This window comes from Alosa pseudoharengus, unplaced genomic scaffold (assembly GCF_046254945.1).
Source record: "Alosa pseudoharengus isolate Yale_2024_CS ecotype anadromous, Long Island Sound unplaced genomic scaffold, YU_APseudo_1.1 YU_APseudo_1.1_scf_1, whole genome shotgun sequence".
Taxonomy (NCBI): Eukaryota; Metazoa; Chordata; class Actinopteri; order Clupeiformes; family Clupeidae; genus Alosa; species Alosa pseudoharengus.
Window position 1 is genome coordinate 31231595 of NW_027468564.1, and position 25000 is coordinate 31256594.

General features: G+C 40.5%; 1 protein-coding gene across 2 annotated transcripts in view; it reads left to right on the plus strand.

Annotated features, from left to right (window-relative positions):
• Window positions 1-25000, plus strand: part of LOC143125356 (adhesion G protein-coupled receptor L1) — a 62806-nt gene that overhangs the window by 9655 nt on the left and 28151 nt on the right. For both annotated transcript variants that reach the window (XM_076286746.1, XM_076286754.1), the window contains exons 4-6: window positions 6587-6601; window positions 11049-11256; window positions 12431-12695. In XM_076286746.1, the coding sequence (XP_076142861.1) occupies window positions 6587-6601; window positions 11049-11256; window positions 12431-12695 (488 nt within the window). The remainder of the gene's footprint in view (window positions 1-6586; window positions 6602-11048; window positions 11257-12430; window positions 12696-25000) is intronic.

Below are 25000 nucleotides of genomic sequence, written 5' to 3' on the forward strand. Positions count from 1 at the left end.
TCTCCTCCCTTTCTCTCTCTCTCCTCCCTTTCTCTCTCTCTCCTCCCTTTCTCTCTCTCTCTTCATCTATCTTGCTCTTGCCCTTTTCTCCCTCTTTCAACTATATTGTATTTCTCTCTCTCTCTCTCTCTCTCTCTCTCTCTCTCTCTGTGTGTGTGTGTGTGTGTGTGTTACTATTGTTGTCATGCACTTCATCTCTCTCTTACGTTATTAGTTTGTTAATTAGTTTATTATTATTTATCATATTCTCCATCTCTGTCTCGCTTTCTGGCACATTTAGGCCCAATCCTACTTCTCCACTTCGCTGGATACACCTCCATGTTCAGCGTTCACGTTTAGGGGTACGGATGTCGTTTTTTCATTTTGGTTCGAAGGGGCTAGGGTGAATTGTTAGGTCTACTGTACATGTCCCTTCAAACAAGCTTTCAGTGGCATTCTTCTAACTGATGTGAAATGTCCTTGAAAGCCCATCAATATTTGTAATAATCATCAAATATCGAAATAGAAATCTGTGTAGGCTAGAGACACAATTTGCGAGTCCTCAACAATAACCTGCGTCTGTTCCTGTATTTGCCCACTCATTCAGTATCAGTGGAGGGTAGAATTTGCTGTGGGTAGGGCTAGCTGTATTGAAAATGTCAAAATCAAAAGTTGACTCAGATCCCAAGGTCCCGGGTTTTCAAGACTGTCATTGCAGTTCTTGAATAGGGTTGCTTTCAGCACATCAGTGTACAGGGGTTAAATTGGGATTTGGTTTGTGATGTGTTATATGACATTTTATCTGCAAAAAGGGTTATTAACTGTTTATGTTCATGTTTTTGCATGTTTACCTTTGTCACACTTTACTTAGATGGTCTCCTATAGACTGTCAACAGATGGTCAGATTATAGATAAACTATCTGTTGTCATTCTGTTAATGACAATTTATGGTTGTGGTTAGGGGTTGGGTTTGGTTAAGGTAATGTTAAGTACATTTTCAAATTGCTGTTTGAAGTCGTTTCCTGGTAGTTTCCTTGTAGTTTCCAGTGAATCTGAATATTTTTTTTTTTTAATGTAAGTTGTCCCTTTGAAACGTCCAAATTGAAATAAAATATACAAATTTTAACACTATCAGCCTATCTAAGTAATATTAGCAATTGAAGTTATGTAAATCATTTTAAAGTAACATTAAGTCTTGTTCCTGGGCACATCAAGATGAAGCAAACGTGCAACTCGCAACTGGCTACAGTGCCTATACCACTCAAGAGATTTCGATATGTGCTGGCATGCTGGCTTGCTTGACAATTTGAACAAAAGCCTGGAAGCTATCTAAGTGTAACAGATATGTTTGGCATTTAGAAGCCTGTAATCAAAACATTTTTATGCAGATTGTTTAAATGTAGGCTAGTCTGTAACTATATCTTACTGCTGTTGGTGACCTTAGAATATCTCAAGGAAAATATGTATTCTTCATTGAAGCCTTATAGTTAGACTGTATGTTTGAATTATATAGTATATTGTATATTGATTTGCATTACTTTGCATACAATTTGCATTATTCATACACTTTTTAACATTTACACATTTTTAAGTGTAAATCTTTCTTACCATTTATCGCATCAACACCACTCTGCCATGCAATCTGACTGTGGTAGTTTTTAAAAAAAATCAAAAAAATCAAAACATTGAAAGTTCTGTTTTATGCAAGTTCATTCATTAGTTTGTTTAGTATGTTTTTCTACAGCTAAAAATTAATGTAATGTATTTTGAATGATAAAGAATGTGAAAAGCGTATTGCAGCGTAAGTGTAAAATGGCTTTCCACAGTATAGAGTAAAATGTAGACTCATGTGGCAGTGCTGAATGTGTATTGCTAAGGATGTATGTGTGAAATTATTTTCCCTTGTGAAGTAGCCTGGTTGTGCTGAGAGCCCTTACTGGGGAAAAAGACCCTACTCTTTCTCTCACAGCAAGTATTTTATACCCTCAGGTCACACACACTCTGTTGTGGTCTCATTTTTTTAGGAAAAGTCTCTTTTACCACATCCTTGTCTATAATAATAATAATAATAATAATAATAATAATAATAATAATAACCTTTATTTGTATAGCACCATACACAGAATGCAGCTCAAAGTGCTTGACATTTGGAGCATGTAACACAATAATAGAGAAGAGTCAGTCATAGGGACAGAGATCTTGCGACAGTACAGTATGTCTCCAAATAGATATGACTCAGTACTAGTGAGGATAAGTTTGGTAACAATCTGGCACCTCCCTACATATCAGACCTCATCCACCACCACTCAACCTCCAGGTCCCTCAGATCCTGCAGCAAGGGTCTTCTGCATGTCCCACGCTCCAGACTCAAGCAGAGGCGATAGAGCTTTTGCGGTAGCCGCACCACGCCTGTGAAATCTGCTGCCGCCTTCCATTAGAGATGCTCCCTCTATCACTAGTTTTAAATCTAGACTCAAAACGCACCTCTTCTCGCTGGCATTTCCTGCCCTTATGAGTATGATCATTATTGATATTTGTATTATGTATTTGTTTTTTTTATTTGTATTAAAAAACTAAAATTTAATTTGTATTAAAAAAATACATTTTAATTTGTACAGCATTGTGGTCAGTGTAAACTGCATTTTATATGTGCCTTAAATCAATTTATTTAGTTACTTACTTTCACTAAGTCATAGAGCTAGAATGACTAGAGCTAGAATGACTGGACATGTGGGTTCAATCTCACATCCCTTACATCCAAAATCATTTCAACAGCACAGGCTAACAGGCTACCCTTAAGGGTTTTCTATCCTATATTTTATGCTGTAGGGTGATATGTGTTATAACAACCACTTTGTTTTGAGTGGCAAAATGAAATGCTAGGTTTAGTAGTTCATGTGCATGTGTGTTTGTGTAGTGTGTGTGAGTGTGTCTGTTCGTGTGTGTCTGTGTGTGTGAGTGTGTTTCTGTTTGTTTTGTGTGTGTGTGTGTGTGTGTGTGTGTAGGTATGTACAGCGGAAGAGTCAGATTTGTGACACATGCGTTATTTAACACTTCCTCCCTGACAAAGGAGACACAAGTGTTTGTGACGTTCTGTCCTGTTACCCCAGGATGCAAGTGCAGAAAAAAAGCTTGTGTGTGTGTGTGTGTGTGTGTTTGTCACCTAAGATAAATGTCAGTGTGGGTGGTTTGCATAAGTGTGTATATGTGTGTATATATGTGTGTGTGTGTGTGTGTGTGTGTGTGTGTGTGTGTGTGTGTGTCAGTCAGTGAGCATGCCAAGTGTCTTTGTATGTGTTGTGCTTTTCAGCTTAGATAAATGTCGACAGAGTGACATTCTTTTCTCAGTGTTCTCAGTGTCTCCATGTGGCATAAGTGTCTGAGTTGTGTGTGTGTGTATGTGTGTGTGTTTGTTTGTTTGTTTGTCTCTCTGTGTGTGTTTGTTTGTTTGTGTGTGTGTGTGTTTGTTTGTTTGTTTGTGTGTGTGTTCATGTACTGAAATCCAAGAGAGAGAGAGACAGAGGCTCTGTTCGAAAAAGTAAAAACCGCTTATCTAACTGGGGAGCGAGGCAACAAGTGTAGTTCGAAACCGAAAAAAAAATGTTGTGCTGCCTTCTAAGATATCTTAAAATTATTTTCCCACAGAATTGACAATTTGTGGTGGTAGGTTTGCATAATTAACTTGAATGCAACAGTTTTTCGCAAATTAGCACAGTGTGGTTATGATGCTAACTAGATTTTAGCACAATTTAGTACAACCTTGAAAATCATTGTGTGGAGGTCAATGTTGATATTGTGGTGGGCCGCCACAAATAAGTCAATGTATGGGAAACACTGCCGTTTTGAATAACGGTCGTTTTTGAAGACAGCATCGATGCTCACTTCATGCTCCCTACTACCCATAATCCTTTGCGGCAACGTCTGAAAGCAAAGCAAACTAAATAAAGATGGCGGATGACATTGCTAATGGCTGCTGAATCTGTTGAAATGTGATTTGTGTGAATTATTTTGCTTTGATTTGTAGATTAGAAGCGAGAAATACATGCTGTACTATCTGATACCATTGTTGTAACCATTGATAGTGTCTGGTCTGATATATGTGCTGCCCATCAAACTAATTTCTACCATTAGTCTGCTAGCTTCCATAAGCTAGTTTAGTTTAACGTTCCGGCTTTTGCTAACGTCATAGATTCTAGAGTGCTACGCTCTTTCCTAAAAGATGCATTCAATCCAAAGTCATGTCTAGTGAGACAGCTCTCTATTTAGGGAAGGAGGCAGCAGGCAGCTGTCTTCCTTTTTAAACAGAGCCAGAGAGAGAGAGACAGAGAGAGAGAGGAGGAGGGGGGGCGGAGGGGAGTGCACTGGGCTCCAGTTTTTATGTGGTCAATCTTAATTAAAATACTACAGTAGATTATAAATTATGAATCTATGAATACTCTTGACCTTATCTGGAGTTGATCCTAAATGTTTTTTGTTTGTTTGTTTATGAGATCACATGGTGAATTGACCAGAGAAATGCCACTTATTACCTAGCACACTTACACAGAGAAGGTTAGCACACTTATACATTTAACACCCCCTGTCACTCCATAGAGAAGGTCCTAGCACACTTATACATTTAACACCCCCTGTCACTCCATAGAGAAGGTCCTAGCACACTTTCACATTTAACACCCCCTGTCACTCCATAGAGAAGGTCCTAGCACACTTTCACATTTAACACCCCCTGTCACTCCATAGAGAAGGTCCTAGCACACTTACACATTTAACACCCCCTGTCACTCCATAGAGAAGGACCTAGCACACTTACACATTTAACACCCCCTGTCACTCCATAGAGGAGGTGCCTAGCGCTTACGCATGTGCATTTCTGCCAAAATAGATGCCCGATAAGTACCCCAAAAGTGTTACAATATGGCCACCGAGTGGAGAAAAGGACTTTGTGAGGACCAAGTGTAGTGCCAGTGAGACATGGACATGGGATTGATACCAGGGTCTGCCACAGGGGTGCCTCTGAGCAAGGCCCTTAAGTCTTGCTCCAGGCGGACTGCCCCTGTAGTTACTCCTCTGTAAATCGCTCTGAAAAAGAATGTCATCTAAATAAAGTTGGATTTGGCGTGAGGTGCAGTAGATGCAGGATGGTAGTGGGCCCATTGGTTTGTGATTGCTTTTCATGAGTTATAATGTCATTCATAGTCTTACAGCTCGGCCCCAATGCTGTGTTAAAGGAATCCAGCCAACTTTGTTCATTTAGTTTGTACACCATGTGATCTAATGAAATCTAATTCTATATTTGTATTTTCCTCTCCCTCTCTCCCTCTCTCTTGTCCTCATCTCTCCTCTCTCCTCATCTTGCTTGACATTTTCTGGCACTGAATGCAATTTTTCTTTTTTTTACATTTGAACACCACAGGAGCTAATGAGTGTCAATAAGCAGGCAGTCAAACGTGAGGCAAGGATGAAAGTGACAGGTTCATGATGGATGAGCGCAGTGGCCTCTATATCTCCCTCTCTCACTCCCTTCCTCCCTCTCTCAATTCCTCTCTTTCTCCTGCTCACTCTGTCCATCTTTCCATCATGCTCGCTTGTTCTTTTCACTCTCAGACACAAACAAATGTGCTCTCTCTCTCTCTCTCTCTCTCTCTCTCTCTCTCTCTCTCTTTCTAATTAGTTTATTTTCACAGATACGCTAGAAGATGGACCTTTTTTTTTCTTCCCTGTAGGATCTAGGAGGATACAGTGATTGACGGACGTCTGACAGAAGAACGGATGGATGGAGTGAGGGATGGAGGGAGGGAGGGAGTGGAGGAGTGCAGAGTCCACAGGACGGGGGGCAATAATGTTTAATTCACCGATTAAGTGAACCACCATTGGTTTTTCTTACTGATTAACTGTTGGCTATTTTGGGGACGTGTAGGGCAGGAGGGGTGTGGCTTTTGATGAAAGGGCGGGGCAAAACAATAAGACTTACGTAGTTAGTCCCACCCTCCCCACCCTCCCATTCCTCATCTGTTCAATCCTTTCTTTCTCTCTCACACTCTCTCTCTCTCTCTCTCTCTCTCTAGTCTTTCTATATCTTTTTCTTTCTCTCTCTGCTCCCTCTCTCTCTCTCAGTCCCATGTCCCACCCCTCTCTCTCGCTCTCCTCTTGTTCTTTCTCTCCATAGATTGTCCATATCTACGCTCCTATATATAACCATGAAACCAATGTTCTGTCACTACTTGACCTTTTTTTTGAAAAACAAAAGAAATCCTGGGAGTCTGCTGTGAAATGCTAATCTGTCTTTTTTTCCCCTGCATCTCTCTTTCACTTTCTCTCTCTCTCTCTCTCCCTCTCTCTCTCTCTCTCTCTCTTTCTCTCTCTCTCTCTCTTTCTGTATTTCTCTTTCACTCTCTCTTTCTCTCTCTTTGTCTTTCTTCCCTTATATTCTTCCTTTTATTCTCCTTCTCAATCTCTACCTTTCGTACACTCCTTTCTTTCCTCTTGATCTCTTGATCTTTGCTACTTTTCTTTTCCCCTTTCTCTCTCTCTCTCTCTCTCTCTCTCTCTCTCTCTCTCTCTCTCTCTCTCTCCGTTTTCTCACTCCTTTATTCCGACGCTTGAATAGAAGTGGATCAAAAAGGTAAAGACCGTGTTGAACCATATAGCGCCGCTCTCTCTCTCTCTCTTTCTCGCTCTTCCTCCCTCTCTTTGACTCTCCCCATCCCTCTCTTTCTTTGTTTATCAATCTATTCCTCTCTTTCTTGATCCTTACCCTTATTGTGTTGTGCTCCAATTTGATGTAGCACCCTTTGTTCTACACCTATGATCTCTCTCTCTCTCTCTCTCTTTTGGTCAGACACTCTCTCTATCGCTCTGTCTATCACTCTGTCACAGTAACTCCACTGCAATCCCTCCAGATATGATCGAGCTGAAAGTGTTGCCCATGCGTTTTGTTTTTTCCTATTATTATTCTAATTTGCAAGCACACACACAGAGACCCACTTGGAGTCACAGATGCGTGCACACACACACACACACACACACACACACACACACATGCATGCTTGCTCACTAAGAAAGCATATCCACACACATGTATAATATTTTGCACATTACATAAATGCACCATTATGTTTAATAACAGTTCAGGCCTTACATACTTACCAACAAGTACATGCTAGTAAATATTTATGGAGAACTGCAGGTTTAGACCAGTGGATTTCAACCCTTTTTGAGTTGCGACCCCAACAAATAATCTGATTGGTTTTTGAGAGACCCCTTCAATGCACGTTTTGCCCACAGACAGAATAATAATAACTAATAACAAAAGTGATAATAGCTTTTACTGCTGTGCTTTCAGATTAGATTTAGATTGGAATCTTGATTTGGAATAATGTAACTTATTTAGGAGTCACCTCTACCTATCAGTGGATGGTACCTCTACTTCTTCAACTGTAGGTGTTATGAATACGTAGGAGAACATGATTATGTTCATAACAGCTGACTATAATTCCTATGGCACAACACAGAGGACTATATCATCATGACATGACGTTGTTATCCCACAAAGGTTGCAATATTACTATTGCCAATTTATTAATGCTTAGCTTTGGCTAAACTTCCTACTGTGAACAGCAATAAATATTTGTATGCATGTGTGTTAGCAATGGCAAGGGACATTTAAAAAAACATCTGAAAAATGATGAAAAGTGATGTGCCCAGTAATTATCCTGCAACCTCAAGGTTGAGGACCACTGTTCTATGTCAACACATAGACTCCAACTCAAGGTTGAGGACCACTGTTCTATGTCAACACATAGACTCCAACTCAAGGTTGAGGACCACTGTTCTATGTCAACACATAGACTCAAACTCAAGGTTGAGAACCACTGTTCTATGTCAACACATAGACTCAAACTCAAGGTTGAGAACCACTATTCTATGTCAACACATAGACTCAAACTCAAGGTTGAGAACCACTGTTCTATGTCAACACATAGACTCAAACCCAAGGTTGAGAACCACTGTTCTATGTCAACACAGACTCAAACTCAAAGGCTCAGATTAGTGCAAACTTAATTATTGTTGCCATGCCTACACATACAGTATCAGCTCTTTCTCTCTCCATCTCTCTCCCTCTCTCTCTCCATATCTCTCTTGCTTTCAATGTAATAAATATGACAAGTACCTTGCACACAAAATGCACACAAACTCTATTTAGCCTTCTCACTTTCTCTCTCTCTCTCTATCTCTCTGTCTCTCTCTCTCTTACTTTTAATCTAATGCGTATGACGTAGGCATGGTGCTTACACAAAATGCACACACATTCTCTCTTTAGTACTCTCTCTCTCTCTCTCTTTATCTCTCGTTCCTTTTGTCTCATTTGCTTGCTGGTTTAATCTCCATTCAGTTCTCCAGTCAGTTTGTCCAGATCCAAGCGACTCTGTTCTCCTCCTCGATACTTGTTCTCTCCTTCTCTCACACTCCTTTTTCACTTGTCCTTTTCATTCCTTTGCCTCCCCCAGGAATAGAATAAATACCTTAATAAGAAATCCAATCTGTCATTTTTCTTTAATTTAGAATCAAATATTTTAAAAATATGTAAACACCCCCTTCTTTTGTGACAGTTAACAGTCATATTACATGTTCCTGTGAATGTCCAACCCCTCATAAAATTTTGCACAAGTTTGTGTGTTTGTGTGTGTGTGTGTGTGTGTGTGTGTGTGTGTGTGTGTGTGTGTGTGTGTGTGTGTGTGTGTGTGACCGTGTGTGTGTGTTAAAGAGAGAGAAACAGAGAGGGAGAGAAAGTGAGAGAGAGAGAGATGTGTGTGTATGAGGCTGGGTGTGTGTATGTCTGTGTGTGAGAGTGTGTATGTGTGAGGCGAGGCCTAGATTTGACTGGCGGCTCAGTGAGCCAATTACAGCCCTCTCTGTCTGAACTAACCTGACCTTTCACCTTATTTAATTCCAAAGGAAGTTCCTGGTTTCTTTGCCCTTCCCCCATCTGCCCTCCAGTCCAATTCTACCTCAGCTAACCAAATTAAAACAAAAAATGTACAGTAGCAATCTCTCTGTCTCTCTCTCTCTCTCTCTCTCTCTCTCTCTCTCAGACTCATTTCTTGATGACACATTTTCCCATAAAATTAAAGACACATTGTATAGACACAATTAGAAGCAATTTATGTATTTAGCTGTATGGCTCTATTCGTGGAATATAGTTAAACAGTGTTAACACTACACGGGTCGGCACACAATATAACACAGCGTCATTGTTTTTATTTTTATAAGCCTACTGTCAGTGCAAACAATTAGTTAGCATAACTAACGACCTAGCTGGAGAAGCTGTCACTTGTCTAAATCAGGGGTGTCAAACATAGGGGCCCGGGGGGCCAGATCAGGCCCGCCAACAGGTTTCCTGCCTCCAAGATGTTTTGGGTAGGAAGGGGAAATTAGAAAGAAAATATATTCACATCCAGCTGTCTTCAACAATTTGTAATAAGCAATTTCTGTGATAAATTGATTAAACCTAGCACTACAAACCATCCTCAGGAAGGAAGAGGAAACTGACATGGAAGTAGGGTGTTTCAAGAGAGAAAGAGCACGATATGACGAGTAAATGATTTGTACTTGTTTGCTCATGAGTGGGTGTAGTAAAGGAGTATGTCATCAAACAACACTCTGATACCAGTGCAGAGAAATGAACATGACCACGACCATGACAATGACGGCCCCCAGGAGGTCTCATTCCAACAAATCCGGCCCACTGCCTAGACTGACTGGCAATCAGGCAATGTGATCAAAAGTGCACTGAAACGGTTAACATGGTTTGTGAGCCACTCATTTTAAACGAGTCAAATGTCTACTTCTGAAGCAGGAAACAATATTGCAGGATCAGGCAAAGGTCATAAGTGGTTGTAGCCCCGTTCAGGAGACAAGCCCGCTTTATTTGTGCACCAAAATTGAATTGCATTGTCTGCAGACAGTCTTATTTGGTTCCTGCCCATTTTTACATTACTGGCGTTAGGAGGTTGATGGCTGATAGCTCTGGCTTGCAAAAAAGAAAGGGGGAAAAAAAGAAAAGGCACAGGGAATGCTTTATATTACATCCAGCACCGGACGTTTACACAAACACACACACACACACACACACACACACACACACACACACACACACACGCACACAAAAGAAGGACTACTACAGTAATACATGCAGAACGTGTACAATGCATTAAATTAAGCTTGTCAACCAAATGACACAATTTTAAACATATTATGAATACATGAAATATTATACACATTTATTTTGAAATTATCTACACACATAAATGTCCTCTCTCTCGCCCTCTCTCACTCTCTCACTTTCTCTCTCTCTTTTCCACTGACTTGCACTCACAATTGATGTTTAGCTTTTTCTCATTCTTTCCTCCACCCAGTCTTCTTTTTCAGACTGAGCAGGTAGTCACGAGAGTGTGGGTGTGTGTGTGTGTGTGTGTGTGTGTGTGTGTGTGTGTGTGTGTGTGTGTTTTGCTTGTGTGAGTGTGACTATCCATGCATGATGACATTTGGGCCTTTACCCTGTCATGGCTTTGATGTAATTATATTTCTTTCACTCTCTCCCTCTCTCCCCTTTTCTGTCTTCCCACTATTTCTCTTTTCCTTTATTTATCTCCCTGTTCTTCCTCCATTCCTCTCTTCTTTCTCACTCTCTACTCTCTTTGTTATATTTTTGTATTATCTCTCTCTCTTTCTCTCGTTCACTGTGACTATCTCTCTTTTTTACTGATGCTCTCTCACCCCTTCATCCCCTCTGCACTTCTTCCCCTCTTTCACCGCTCTACCTTTGGCCTCTCTGTCCATCTCCCTTTCACTCCATCTCTCCTCATCCCTCTCTCCTGTATCTCTTTTTCCTTTCTTATTCCATCTCACATCACCCTTTTCTTTCACTTCTCTTGCTTTTGGCCTCTCTCTCTCTCTCTCTCCTCTATATCTGTCTCTCTTTTCATCTCTCTTTCACTCCATCTCTCGCTCTGTATCGCTCTCTCTCTCTCTCTCTCTCTCTCTCTCTCTCTCTCCATCCCCCTCTCCAGTATTCGTCTGTCCCGGCACGTTGTTGCGGGTTCAGGAGGCTAAAGAGGTGAAGGAGGCGGAGCATCAGTCGGGGGCGTGGTGTAAAGACCCGCTGCAGGCGGGTGATAGGCTATATGTCATGCCCTGGACGCCCTATAGGACGGATATGCTGTATGAGTACGCCTCCTGGGACGACTACCGCCAGAACAGTGTCACCACCACTTACAAGTGAGTGGGTGTGTGTGTGTGTGTGTGTGTGTTTAATATCTTGATTTTGGATTGATACTGTATTATGCATATCCTTTTCTGGCATTTATAGTTATTGTACTGCATATTCAGAAATGTCTTGATGCATACAGTACATTATCAATGCAATTTACACTCTATAGGTTGCTTAGCATTGTGGTCTTAATTATAATGTATCAAATACATACTCTACTCTATAGGTTGCCTAGTAATTATAATGTATCAAATACATACTCTACTCTATAGGTTGCCGAGTAATTATAATGTATCAAATACATACTCTACTATATAGGTTGCTGTATCAAATACATACTCTAATCTATTGTTTGATGTATCAAATACATACTCTAATCTATAGGTTGCTGTATCAAATACATATTCTACTCTATAGGTTGCCGAGTAATTATAATGTATCAAATACATACTCTACTCTATAGGTTGCTGTATCAAATACATACTCTAATCTATTGGTTGATGTATTAAATACATACTCTAATCTATAGGTTGCTGTATCAAATACATACTCTACTATATAGGTTGCTGTATCAAATACATACTCTAATCTATAGGTTGCTGTATCAAATACATACTCTAATCTATTGGTTGATGTATCAAATACATACTCTAATCTATAGGTTGCTATATCAAATACATACTCTAATTCAGTGTTTTTTAACCACTGTGCCAATAGGTTGCTGTATCAAATACATACTCTAATCTATAGGTTGCTGTATCAAATACATACTCTAATCTATTGGTTGATGTATCAAATACATACTCTAATCTATAGGTTGCTATATCAAATACATACTCTAATTCAGTGTTTTTTAACCACTGTGCCAATAGGTTGCTGTATCAAATACATACTCTAGTCTATAGGTTGCCTTGTAGTTATAATGTATCAAATACATACCCTACTCTATAAGTTGCTGTATCAAATACATACCCTACTCTATAGGTTGCTGTATCAAATACATACCCTGCTCTATAGGTTGCTGTATCAAATACATACCCTGCTCTATAGGTTGCTGTATCAAATACATACCCTGCTCTATAGGTTGCTGTATCAAATACATACCCTGCTCTATAGGTTGCTGTATCAAATACATACCCTACTCTATAGGTTGCTGTATCAAATACATACCCTGCTCTATAGGTTGCCTAGCCGTGTGGACGGCACAGGCTTTGTGGTGTATGACGGCGCCGTGTTCTACAATAAGGAACGCACGCGCAACATCGTGAAGTACGATCTGCGCACGCGCATCAAGAGCGGTGAGGCCATCGTGACGGGCGCCAACTACCATGACACCTCGCCCTACCGCTGGGGCGGCAAGTCCGACATCGACCTGGCCGTGGATGAGAACGGCCTCTGGGTAATCTACGCCACGGAGACCAACAACGGACGACTGGTGGTCAGCCAGGTAGGAGAAACAGAGAGAGAGGAGGATGTGTTTGTGTGTGTGTGTTATTTGTTTATAATATGTGAGTATTTAATGTGAGTTTAAAATGTTGATTTTCTAATTCCTATCTATATTCATTTAAATTATGAGATCGACTCATAAAATTCCGAATCGATATTTAAATATTGGATATGCACCAATGAATAGGCTACTGTAATAGGGTAGCTACATAGGCTAACGCAAGTAGCATAAAACTATCTGAGCTATCTGTAATCATGACCGTTCGTCAACAACTGTAAAGTCAGTAAGGTGGCAGTATCAGACACGTTCAGATCTGAGTCGAGTAGACATTATTACAGACGCTAGCACCCATCCATGGGCTTTAGCCTCCTTGCTAACATGCCTGTCTCTCATGATCAGCGTACACACACGCACACACATGCACACACACACACACACACACGCACACACACGCACACACACAAACACACACACACACACGCATGCACAAACACACACACGCACACACACACACACACACACGCACACACACACACACACACACACACACACACACACACACACACACACACACACACACACACACGCACACACACCCGCACACACACACACACACGCACACACACACACACCCACACACACACACACACAAACACACAAACACACACGCACACAATGTGACATATCACATTAAATATCTAGTTTTACATTTGTCCGGACCAAAGCTCAGATTATGGTCAGGGTATGATACCCTGGATTTGTGTAATCAGGGAATCAATATGACAATAGTCACAGTATTATTACATTATGCATACATAATTACAGTATTATTACAATGCAGCATTCGGTGGAATTACAAAATAAAATGCTATTTAAAGTGGTACTATAGTATCTAGAATGGACTGAACAGCAATCAGGACAACAACAAACAAACAAAAATCAGCAAAGTGTTCGGTGAGAAGGAAGAAAATCAAACTAAAGGAAAACAGAACAGAACAGAAGGGAATGGAACGGGTGGAGGAGGGAGAGAAGGAGGGAGAGAAGGAGGCGTGGATTCAGTGGCATCTTTCATAACACTGGTGTTGACAGTAGCCAGCTGGAACTCTGCCTGACTGGGAGTGGGGTGTGAGGAGAGAGAGAGAGAGAGAGAGAGAGATAGAGAGAGAGAGAGAGAGAGAGAGAGAGAGAGAGAGTGAGAAATGAGAGGAAGAGGGCGACTGAGAGGTTTCTTTTTTCTCTTGTTTAGTGCTTCAGAGGAAGGTTTTGGTGGTTGATTGGTGGTTGATTGTTGTTTGAAGTGGATTTTGAAGAGAGCTAAGACTAATAGAATAAGATGCATGGAGTATAGCTTTCCCTATTACGGTGGGTAATGTAGCCTACAAAAAAGGTGATAACTGCGAATTAATCAGCAATTGTTTTTTGTCGTTGTTTGCTTTTGTTTTTGTTTTTGTTTTTTAAGGCAGGTTAACCCTAAGGAAGAAAACATTATAGGAATCTTATATTTTGGGACAAAGTAGGAGAAGGAGCTAAAGTACAGTAATGTTGTTGTTGTTATATGATTTCAACTATAATGTTGTTGACTACAACAATGTTGATTCAGTAAACTATGTGGGCTACACTTTGACAGTGATTTAGGCCATCAATATTACTAGATAATGTGGGGACAGGGTAGTGTTACAGAGAACCCTGTTTGGTGTTGCAGAATCTACTGTACAGTAATTTCCTGTGTATTAGCCGCATTGTGTATAAGCCAAAGGACAGTGTTTTATGCAAGTTTAAAGAAACAGAACCATATTAATTTCATATTAACTGCCCCCATGTATTAACCTCATAGCTGAAGACATTTTGCTAAATCAATGTATAAACTGTGGCTAATAGTTTGGAAATTACAGTAGTGGTGTAGTACAACTGTGGTCAGAGGAACTTCAATCATCCCCAGTTTGCAGTGAGAATGTCCTCAGAAGCCTCTTCAGTGTGAAAGAACATTTTGACAGAAATAATATGGAAGACAAAATAGAATGACAGAGTGGGAAAAGAATGAGAATAAAGCAACAAGAGAAAATAAAGACAGAGAAATAGAGAAAGTCAGGGAGAAGAGAGAGAGATAGAGAGAGAGTGAGAGAGAGAGAAAATGACCGAAAGAACAGGCGGTCTGGAACCTGCGTCATCATTTGTGTACCACTGAGACCAACCACTGACAGTTGGTGGCCAGCCAAGTAAACGCAGAGAAAAAGAGAGAGAGAGAGAGAGAGAGAGAGAGAGAGGGAGGAAGAAAATGGTGTTACATCAGTTTTCTTTTAAGAACTCACTGTCTGACATGTTTGTCACCATGTTTATTTTTTTATTCAAGCTGGAAAAAATAAACACAGCTACTATTTCAGTCGGTTACAAAGGGTTTAAATTTGTCTGACTGTGACTAGAAATCTACAGTCAATATGGAACAAAATCATGGGTCACCAGTTTTGATTAGATTACATCTATGGCAAATTATACCACAATAGATATTTTACACTAGTTCAGGACATAATGCTATGTTCCAGACAACTCGGAAGTCCGATATTTCTGACTTGAAATTTCCCAGTTGCATTTAGTCAGAACTTAAGTCCAACTTTCAACTTCTGAGTTGTCTGGATGGCAGCAGAATCCATTGCTGCATGAATTCCGATGAAGTCTCAGCCCATTCTCAACCCATTGATAATTGTTGATGTTTACTTTTTTATTTAAGGTTTATTTCACATGGACATTGCACATTAATAAACATGAAATGTAAATATGCCAGAATTAGCCAAATAGCTATTTTACATCTGTTGTCTATGGATAGATAGATAGATAGATAGATAGATAGATAGATAGATAGATAGATACTTGATCCCCAAGGGGAAATTCAAAATGGACCGGTGTCATGGTTTGTAATAGTACATAGTACATGTTAAAATGACACAAAGCATATAAAACAAACGATAATAATATAGGCAACATAAGTTAAAGAAAAAAATAAAGAAAATAAATAAACATACAGCAGACATCCTGTTAGAATTGAGTGCTCTGATTGCTGTCGATACGTACATCAATGCTGGAAGTCATCAAGGGAGCATACCATCAAGCAAGCTAAAGGCAAATGCTAATTTAAATGAGAGTCCCGTTCCATCACTGTGACTTACAGGAATCTCAGCTCGGTAATGGCCTCCTTACACCAAACAACTTTCACATTTGGGATTTGGGAAAGATTCTTGAAAGATTGTAGTCTTTTAAGTAAAGCTTGAATTGGGGAATTAGTTAAAAGACTACAATCTTTCAAGAATCTTTCCCAAATCTTGTCAAAGTTGTTTGGTGTAAGGAGGCCATTACCAGCGCCCTGAGATGAGAACTGGTTGGGATTTTGTTGTGGTCTTGTTACTCAATGAATAGAGTAAGATGTTTGTAGCACTTGGCCATGAGTGCAATGCCTGGGGGACCACATACTGATTCCAAAAGAGTATCTCTTATCTCAGTGTTCTGTTAGATTTTTTGGAGCTAGTTTACTTGTTCTGCCATGAAAGCCAGACATCCCAAGTCTCCCGGAAGTTCCGGGAGTCTCCCGTATATTGATAGCGGCTCCCTGACGCCCGCAAATTAGATAAAATCTCCCGGAATCTAGAGTGAGCGATCAAGAGCGAGCATTCGAGACCACGTGTGCATCTGAGTGTAGCGCGCACACGATGGGAGAGAGAGAGAGAGAGAGAGAGAGAGAGAGGGGTGGTGCGTGTGTGCCTGAGCGCATCCAAGAGAGAGAGCATCCTGATTGGCCTGTTTCGCTAAATAAACCAATCAGTTTTCAGTGTAGGCGGGCTTTAATTGATCTCTTTTCTCACGAACTTAATTAATCAGTTCAGTGTATGAATAAGAGCGTCATAGCAGAGTCAGTGCTTCAAAAAAAAAACGAAAATGTAGGCTACCCTTGTCTCATAAGAGTAAAAAATAATGATAGGCCTAGTCTTGCACGCTGCCCTGTTTGTAACAGTGACTTTAGCATTGCCCATGCCAAGTGAAATGATTGCAAAAGACATGTTGAGGTGAGTTTAAGTGCCAATTAATGTGCATATTATTCAGGCCTATAGCCTAGATGGCTAGTTGCCAAGGCTACATGAAAACACCAAACTACCAAAATCTAAATATTTTCTATCTATAGGCCTTCCTTATTTGGTGTAGGCCGACTGACTAGGCTAAAGTTTTTTTTTTGTTTTGTTTGGGGGGGGGGGGGGGGGGGGTCGTGATACCTCCCTGAAATGACTTTTTGCAGGTTGGGATGTCTGGAAAGCTGTTGTGACCTTTTCAAAGGGCATGTTCGTGTATGTAACAGTGGCTAGCCTGTTTTGGTACATGTACCATCAAAGTAAATTTGAGTATATCATGTACAATTTGTGACTTGTGACAAAAACAGCAAACCAAAAACTCCAAGATTCTAATTATAATTCTACAATGTTATGTTATCTTCAATGGACCAATAATGCATTGTACAGTATTTAAATATGAAGGGGGAGATGTGAAAACATTTGTGCTTTCTTTTTGCCACTTGTGGTTACCATTATGCATCAGAAGTGCTTCACGCAAGTTCACAAAAATGTGTTTTATTGTATGATAATGTTTTTTTAGAGTTTCGCAAAAAGGAGTGTATGAAATCTGTAAATTGCATTTTATATTTGAATACTGATTAAGGTTTTGTCAAAAATGTGCTCAATCCAATAAATGTTTTCAGGCAACTGAGAATTTGGTTTAGAGAATGGAGTTTAGCTTTTCAGCTTTTGTGAAAAAAAACTGTAATATTCATTGTACACCATTCAAATTACATCAGTGTGACAGTACATGCTGAAGGGCGAGAGGTGAAAACATACTTAAGATTGAAAGACCATTTAAAGTGTGTAGAGGTGAAAACATACTTAAGATAGAAAGACCATTTAAAGTTTGTAGAGGTGAAAACATACTTACGATAGAAAGACCATTTAAACTGTGTAGAGGTGAAAACATACTTACGATAGAAAGACCATTTAAAGTGTGTAGAGGTGAAAACATACTTAAGATAGAAAGACCATTTAAACTGTGTAGTGGTGAAAACATACTTACAATAGAAAGACCATTTAAACTGTGTAGAGGTGAAAACATACTTACGATAGAAAGACCATTTAAACTGTGTAGAGGTGAAAACATACTTACGATAGAAAGACCATTTAAACTGTGTAGAGGTGAAAACATGCTTACGATATAAAGATCATTTAAACTGTGTAGAGGTGAAAACATACTTACTTTATAAAGGTTGAAGGGATGAACGGAGGGAGGTGAGGAGGGGAAGAGAAGAGAAGAGGGCAGGTGCTGCAACCCCACCCGCAGGCAAATGATAGATGAATGGGCAGACGGGTCAAAGAAGATGGAAGGATCATGGAGAAAAGAGGAGGGAGAGAGAAAAAGGAGGAGAGAAAAGGAGGGAGAGAGCGAGGGATGAGAGGAAAGGGAGATGGAGAGGAAGAGAGAGAGAGAGGAGGGTGCAGAGAGATGGATGGGGGTGGTGATGATAAAGAATAATGGAAGAAGGATGGAAGAGTTGAAGAAAAGGGGGGGAATGAGAGGGGGATAGAGAGAAGGATGAGAAGAAGAAGAGAAACAGATGGAGGAGAGGAATAGAGTGGGATGAAAGGATGAAGAGGAGAGGAGTGGATGGGGAGGAGGTAAGGAGAGAGTGAAAGAGAGTGAGGAAGTGAAAGGGATAGAGGAGATGGATGAAGGGACAGAGAGGAGGGAGAGGAAGAGAGAGATGGAGGGGTGAAAGAGACAGGAGGAGGAGGAGGAGAGTCAACAGGAGGAGGCTAAAGAGGTCAGAAATGGACAGCTGGTGGTCAACCAGGTGAACAGAGGATAGAGAAAGAGAGAGAGAGAGCAGTAGGGATGGTGAGAGTGAGAAAGAGACATGGAATGAGAGAGAGAAGTGGAGAGAGAGAGAAGGGGTAGAGGGGTAGAGTGAGAAAAAGAGAAGAGGTTATAGCAATGAAGACAGAGAGAGAGAGAGAGAGAGAGAGAGAGAGAGAGAGAGAACAAAGTCAGAAAGTGTTGGAGGGTTCTGTAGGGGAAGGTTGGGGCAACAACAGATGACGGGCTGTCAGCCAACGGTGGAAGATTAATGGAGGGGGAAGGGGGAGTGTGTGTGTGTGTGTGTGTGTGTGTGTGTGTGTGTGTGTGTGTGTGTGTGTGTGTGTGTGAGAGTAAAACAGTGAGAGAAAGAAAAAAGACTGCAGGAGACACTCAAGCCTCTTACAGTGATCTACCCCTAGAGATAGACCAGAAACGGACAAGTGAAGGGAGAGAGAGAGAAAGAGAGAGAGACAGAGAGAGAGATGGAGAGAGAGAGAGAAGGGTGGAGATGGAGAAAGAGAGAGTGAGGAAAAAGAAAAAAATGTGTCCAGCAATGCTTCACTGGTTGACAGCAGGCTAGAGAACAGACTGACAGATAAAGTGACAGGAGGAGAAAGAGAGAAAGAAAAAAAAGTGACAGAAAAGGGGAAAAAGAGGAAAGACAGTAAAAAAGAAATAAAGGACAGTGATAAGGGAATGGAGGAGAGGAGATGACAAAGAGGTGTTAAAGAGATGTCAAGAACAAGTGTGTGAAAGAGAGAGAGAGAGAGAGAGATGGAGAACGAGTGTGTGAAAGAAAAGGGGTGCAGTAAGAACTAGATGAGGTACTAGAGGAGTGGAACTATATAAGAGAATCTGATTCCATACGTGCCACTGGAAAGCTTTTATTTCACACTCGCAAGAGCCCCGCTGACAAGCAATCTGATTGGATGGCTGCCAGTTGCCAAGTGGTCTGATTGGCTGTCTGTCTGTCTGTTGAGAATTGATTGGCTTCTCAGTTTTTCATTGCATGTTTTTTTTTTGTAGCTTTGCCATCTGAACAGTTAATGGCAGTAATTCAGCAGTTTGGTGTTCTTTTTTCTCCGCTTTTTGTTCTTTTTGCATGCATAAAATATCAGTCAAGCGTTTGTTTCAGCAATAGAGTGGTACGGTTAATTGGGTTGTTGATAATGAAAGTTCTGATAGCACCCCCCCCTCACACACACCCCCGAAAGCACTCTGGACTGTGTTACAACTCATTACAATACAAACCAACACACATGCACACGCAAACATGCACACACGCGCACACACACACACACACACACACACACACACACACACACACAGAAACACACACACACACACACACACACACACACACACAGAAACACACACACACACACACACACACACACACACACACACATACGTTTCAACTCATCACAAACCAACCGTATCCCTTCTCCATATGATTATATGAATATAAAGCAAATAAAAAATAAAAATAAAATAATATTGAATATTGTAGGCAAAAGAAACCTTCCGTTCTAGTGCATTGTCTGAAATACTTCAAAATGGAATGGCAAATTAAATATTAAATGAAATATTGAGGTGTTAGACCTGAAATGGTGTACTTTTGCCTTGTAGAAAAAAAAACTCACGTGTTGGTGACAGTGTATCATGAGACAAGTTTCCAAACACATTCTCACACACATCCATGCACATTTGCTCACATGCATACACAGACAGAGGACATTTTTATGTGAAGTGCTAAGTCACGCAAGCACACTCATGCACACACGTGCATATGCAACAGAGACAAATACAGTGAGGCATGCTGATGTGAAAATCCTAGTCACCAAACAGGGAAAAGTGTGGAGATGATGACTTGTTGCGAGACTCTGTGTTTTGCACATGACATGCAGCCACTCTGGCACACACACACACGCACACACACACACACACACACACACACACACACACGCACGCACGCACGCACACACACACACACACACACACACACACACACACACACACACACACATACAGAATATTATATACACATATATATGTACGTGTTTTGACACACAATCTACACTCTTTGTTTTTACACACACACACACACACACACACACACACACACACAGAATATTATATACACACATTTGTACATGTTTGGACACACAATCTACACTCTTTGTTTTACACACACACACACACACACACACACACACAGTGAAATCTCTGTCATGGTTGAGGTGATCCTATTGTAGCGCAGCCTCAGGCGAAAAGACAGAGGGGTCCGTTCGTCTCGGCTTCAAACAAGACGCTTCGTTATCACACACACACACACTGACACACACACACCCGCACACACACACACACACACACACACACACACACACACACACACACACACACACACACACACACACACACACACACATACCCTCACACACACACACACACACACACACACACACACACACACACATACACAGGGACATACACAGGCACACACACACACAACACACACAGGCACATACACAGGCACACACACACACACACACACACACACAAATACACCAGTGTAAGAATGCATTATATCTCTATCTTACCAGCTGTATTTCAGTACATGTGAGTATATATTCTGTGTGTTTATTAACTCCTACTGTATATATGTTATTATTGATATTATAATTATTATTAGTAGTAGTAGAATTAGTGGTAGTGCTAGTAGGGGTGGTAGTAATAGTAGTAGTAGTAGTAGTAGTAGAATTAGTGGTAGTGCTAGTATTAGTAGTAGTAGTAGTAGTAGTAGTAGAATTAGTGGTAGTGCTAGTAGTAGTAGTAGTAGTAGCAGTAGTAGTAGAATTAGTGGTAGTGCTAGTAGTAGTAGTAGTAGTAGTAGTAGTAGAATTAGTGGTAGTGCTAGTAGTAGTAGTAGTAGTAGTAGTAGTAGTAGTAGTAGTAGAATTAGTGGTAGTGCTAGTAGTAGTAGTAGTAGTAGTAGAATTAGTGGTAGTGCTAGTAGTAGTAGTAGTAGTAGTAGTAGTAGTAGAATTAGTGGTAGTGCTAGTAGTAGTAGTAGTAGTAGTAGTAGTCGTATTAGTAGAATTAGTGGTTGTGTTAGTAGGAGTAGTAGTAGTAGTATTAGTAGAATTAGTGGTTGTGTTAGTAGGAGTAGTAGTAGTAGTAGTAGAATTAGTGGTAGTGCTAGTAGTAGTAGTAGTGTTAGTAGAATTAGTGGTTGTGTTAGGAGTAGTAGTAGTAGTAGTAGTATTAATAGAATTAGTGGTTGTGTTAGTAGGAGTAGTAGTAGTAGTAGAATTAGTGGTAGTGGTAGTAGGAGTAGTAGTAGTAGTAGTAGTAGTAGTAGAATTAGTGGTAGTGCTAGTAGGAGTGGTAGTAGTAGTAGTAGAATTAGTGCTAGTAGGAGTGGTAGTGCTAGTACGAGTGGTAGTAGTAGTATTAGTAGTAGTAGTAGAATTAGTGGTAGTGCTAGTAGGAGTGGTAGTAGTAGTAGTAGTAGAATTAGTGGTAGTGCTAGTAGGAGTGGTAGTGCTAGTAGGAGTAGTAGTAGTAGTAGTAGTAGTAGTAGTATAATTAGTGGTAGTGCTAGTAGGAGTGGTAGTAGTAGTAGAATTAGTGGTAGTGCTAGTAGGAGTGGTAGTGCTAGTAGGAGTAGTAGGAGTAGTAGTAGTAGTAGTAGTAGTAGTATTAGTGGTAGTGCTAGTAGGAGTGGTAGTAGTAGTAGTAGTAGTAGTAGTAGAATTAGTGGTAGTGCTAGTAGTAGTAGTAGTAGTAGTAGTATTAGTAGTAGTAGAATTAGTGGTAGTGCTAGTAGGAGTGGTGTAGTAGTAGTAGTAGTAGTAGTAGAATTAGTGGTAGTGCTAGTAGGAGTGGTAGTAGTAGTAGTAGTAGTAGAATTAGTGGTAGTGCTTGTAGGAGTAGTAGTAGTAATAGTAGTAGTGGTAGTAGTAGTAGTATTAGTGCTAGTAGGAGTAGTAGTAGTAGTAGAATTAGTGGTAGTGCTAGTAGTAGTAGTAGTGGTAGTAGTAGTAGTGCTAGTAGGAGTGGTAGTAGTAGTAGTATTAGTAGTAGTGGTAGTAGTAGTAGTAGAATTAGTGCTAGTAGGAGTAGTAGTAGTAGAATTTGTGGTAGTGCTAGTAGGAGTGGTAGTGCTAGTAGGAGTGGTACAGTAGTAGTAGTAGTAGTAGTAGTAGTAGTAGTAGAATTAGTGGTTGTGTTAGTAGGAGTGGTAGTAGTAGTAGTAGTAGTAGAATTAGTGGTAGTGCTAGTAGGAGTGGTAGTGCTGGTAGGAGTGGTACAGTAGTAGTAGTAGTAGTAGTAGTAGTAGTAGTAGTAGAATTAGTGTTTGTGTTAGTAGGAGTGGTAGTAGTAGTAGTAGTAGTAGTAGAATTAGTGGTAGTGCTAGTAGGAGTGGTAGTATTAGTAGTAGTAGTAGTAGTAGTATTAGTGGTAGTGCTAGTAGGAGTGGTAGTGCTAGTAGGAGTGGTACAGTAGTAGTAGTAGTAGTAGTAGTAGTAGTAGTAGTAGAATTAGTGGTTGTGTTAGTAGGAGTGGTAGTAGTAGTAGTAGTAGTAGTAGTAGTAGTAGTAGTAGAATTAGTGGTAGTGCTAGTAGGAGTGGTAGTGCTAGTAGGAGTAGTAGTAGTAGTAGTAGTAGAATTAGTGGTAGTGCTAGTAGGAGTGGTACAGTAGTAGTAGTAGTAGTAGTAGTAGTAGTATTAGTGGTAGTGCTAGTAGGAGTGGTAGTGCTAGTAGGAGTGGTAGTAGTAGTAGTAGTAGAATTAGTGGTAGTGCTAGTAGGAGTGGTACAGTAGTAGTAGTAGTAGTAGTAGTAGTAGTAGTAGTATTAGTGGTAGTGCTAGTAGGAGTGGTAGTGCTAGTAGGAGTGGTACAGTAGTAGTAGTAGTAGTAGTAGAATTAGTGGTAGTGCTAGTAGGAGTGGTACAGTAGTAGTAGTAGTAGTAGTAGTAGTATTAGTGGTAGTGCTAGTAGGAGTGGTAGTGCTAGTAGGAGTGGTACAGTAGTAGTAGTAGTAGTAGTAGTAGAATTAGTGGTAGTGCTAGTAGGAGTGGTACAGTAGTAGTAGTAGTAGTAGTAGTAGTATTAGTGGTAGTGCTAGTAGGAGTGGTAGTGCTAGTAGGAGTGGTACAGTAGTAGTAGTAGTAGTAGTAGTAGAATTAGTGGTAGTGCTAGTAGGAGTGGTACAGTAGTGGTAGTAGTAGTAGTAGTAGAATTAGTGGTAGTGCTAGTAGGAGTGGTACAGTAGTAGTAGTAGTAGTAGTAGTAGTAGTATTAGTGGTAGTGCTAGTAGGAGTGGTAGTGCTAGTAGGAGTGGTACAGTAGTAGTAGTAGTAGTAGTAGTAGAATTAGTGGTAGTGCTAGTAGGAGTGGTACAGTAGTAGTAGTAGTAGTAGTAGTAGTATTAGTGGTAGTGCTAGTAGGAGTGGTACAGTAGTAGTAGTAGTAGTAGTAGTAGTATTAGTGGTAGTGCTAGTAGGAGTGGTAGTGCTAGTAGGAGTGGTAGTGCTAGTTGGAGTGGTACAGTAGTAGTAGTAGTAGTAGTATTAGTGGTAGTGCTAGTAGGAGTGGTAGTGCTAGTAGGAGTGGTAGTGCTAGTAGGAGTGGTAGTGCTAGTAGGAGTGGTACAGTAGTAGTAGTAGTAGTAGTATTAGTGGTAGTGCTAGTAGGAGTGGTAGTGCTAGTAGGAGTGGTACAGTAGTAGTAGTAGTAGTAGTATTAGTGGTAGTGCTAGTAGGAGTGGTAGTGCTAGTAGGAGTGGTACAGTAGTAGTAGTAGTAGTAGTATTAGTGGTAGTGCTAGTAGGAGTGGTAGAAGGAGCTTGGTGCCTTTATTTCTTCTGCTGATTTGAGTTTACTGCGTACTGCAGCATTGTCCCTAATGCCTTTCATTTCAAATTCAATTAGATCAGATTGAATTGTGCCAAGCTACAAATGGCACACACACACACACACACACACACACACACACACACACACACACACGGCAGGCCTCGTTCTCAAAGACATTTGATCTGATCTTGCTGTGGCAAACCGTTTCTATTCACTCTGTACAATTGCCGTATGCTGTCTCTGTCTCTCTCCCTCTCTTTCTCTCTCCGTCTCTCTTTCTCTACCTCTCTCTCTCTTTCTGTCTCTCTCTCTCTCTCTCCCCCTCTTAGCAAACTTTCATATCCGCAGCGCTCCACGTTGTCTCATCTCCTCCCGTGAATGTCTGATTGTCTCGACTAGGGTCATTGTCTCCTCACTTTATCTCACGCACTTTTTCCTCGCCGATTCTCGATTTAAATTTTAAAGGATTTTTTGACATGACCAAAACATGTGTTGTCAAAGCATACAGAAATAAATATTGATAGATGCATTAATTAATGGCAATATTATTACTGATTTTACT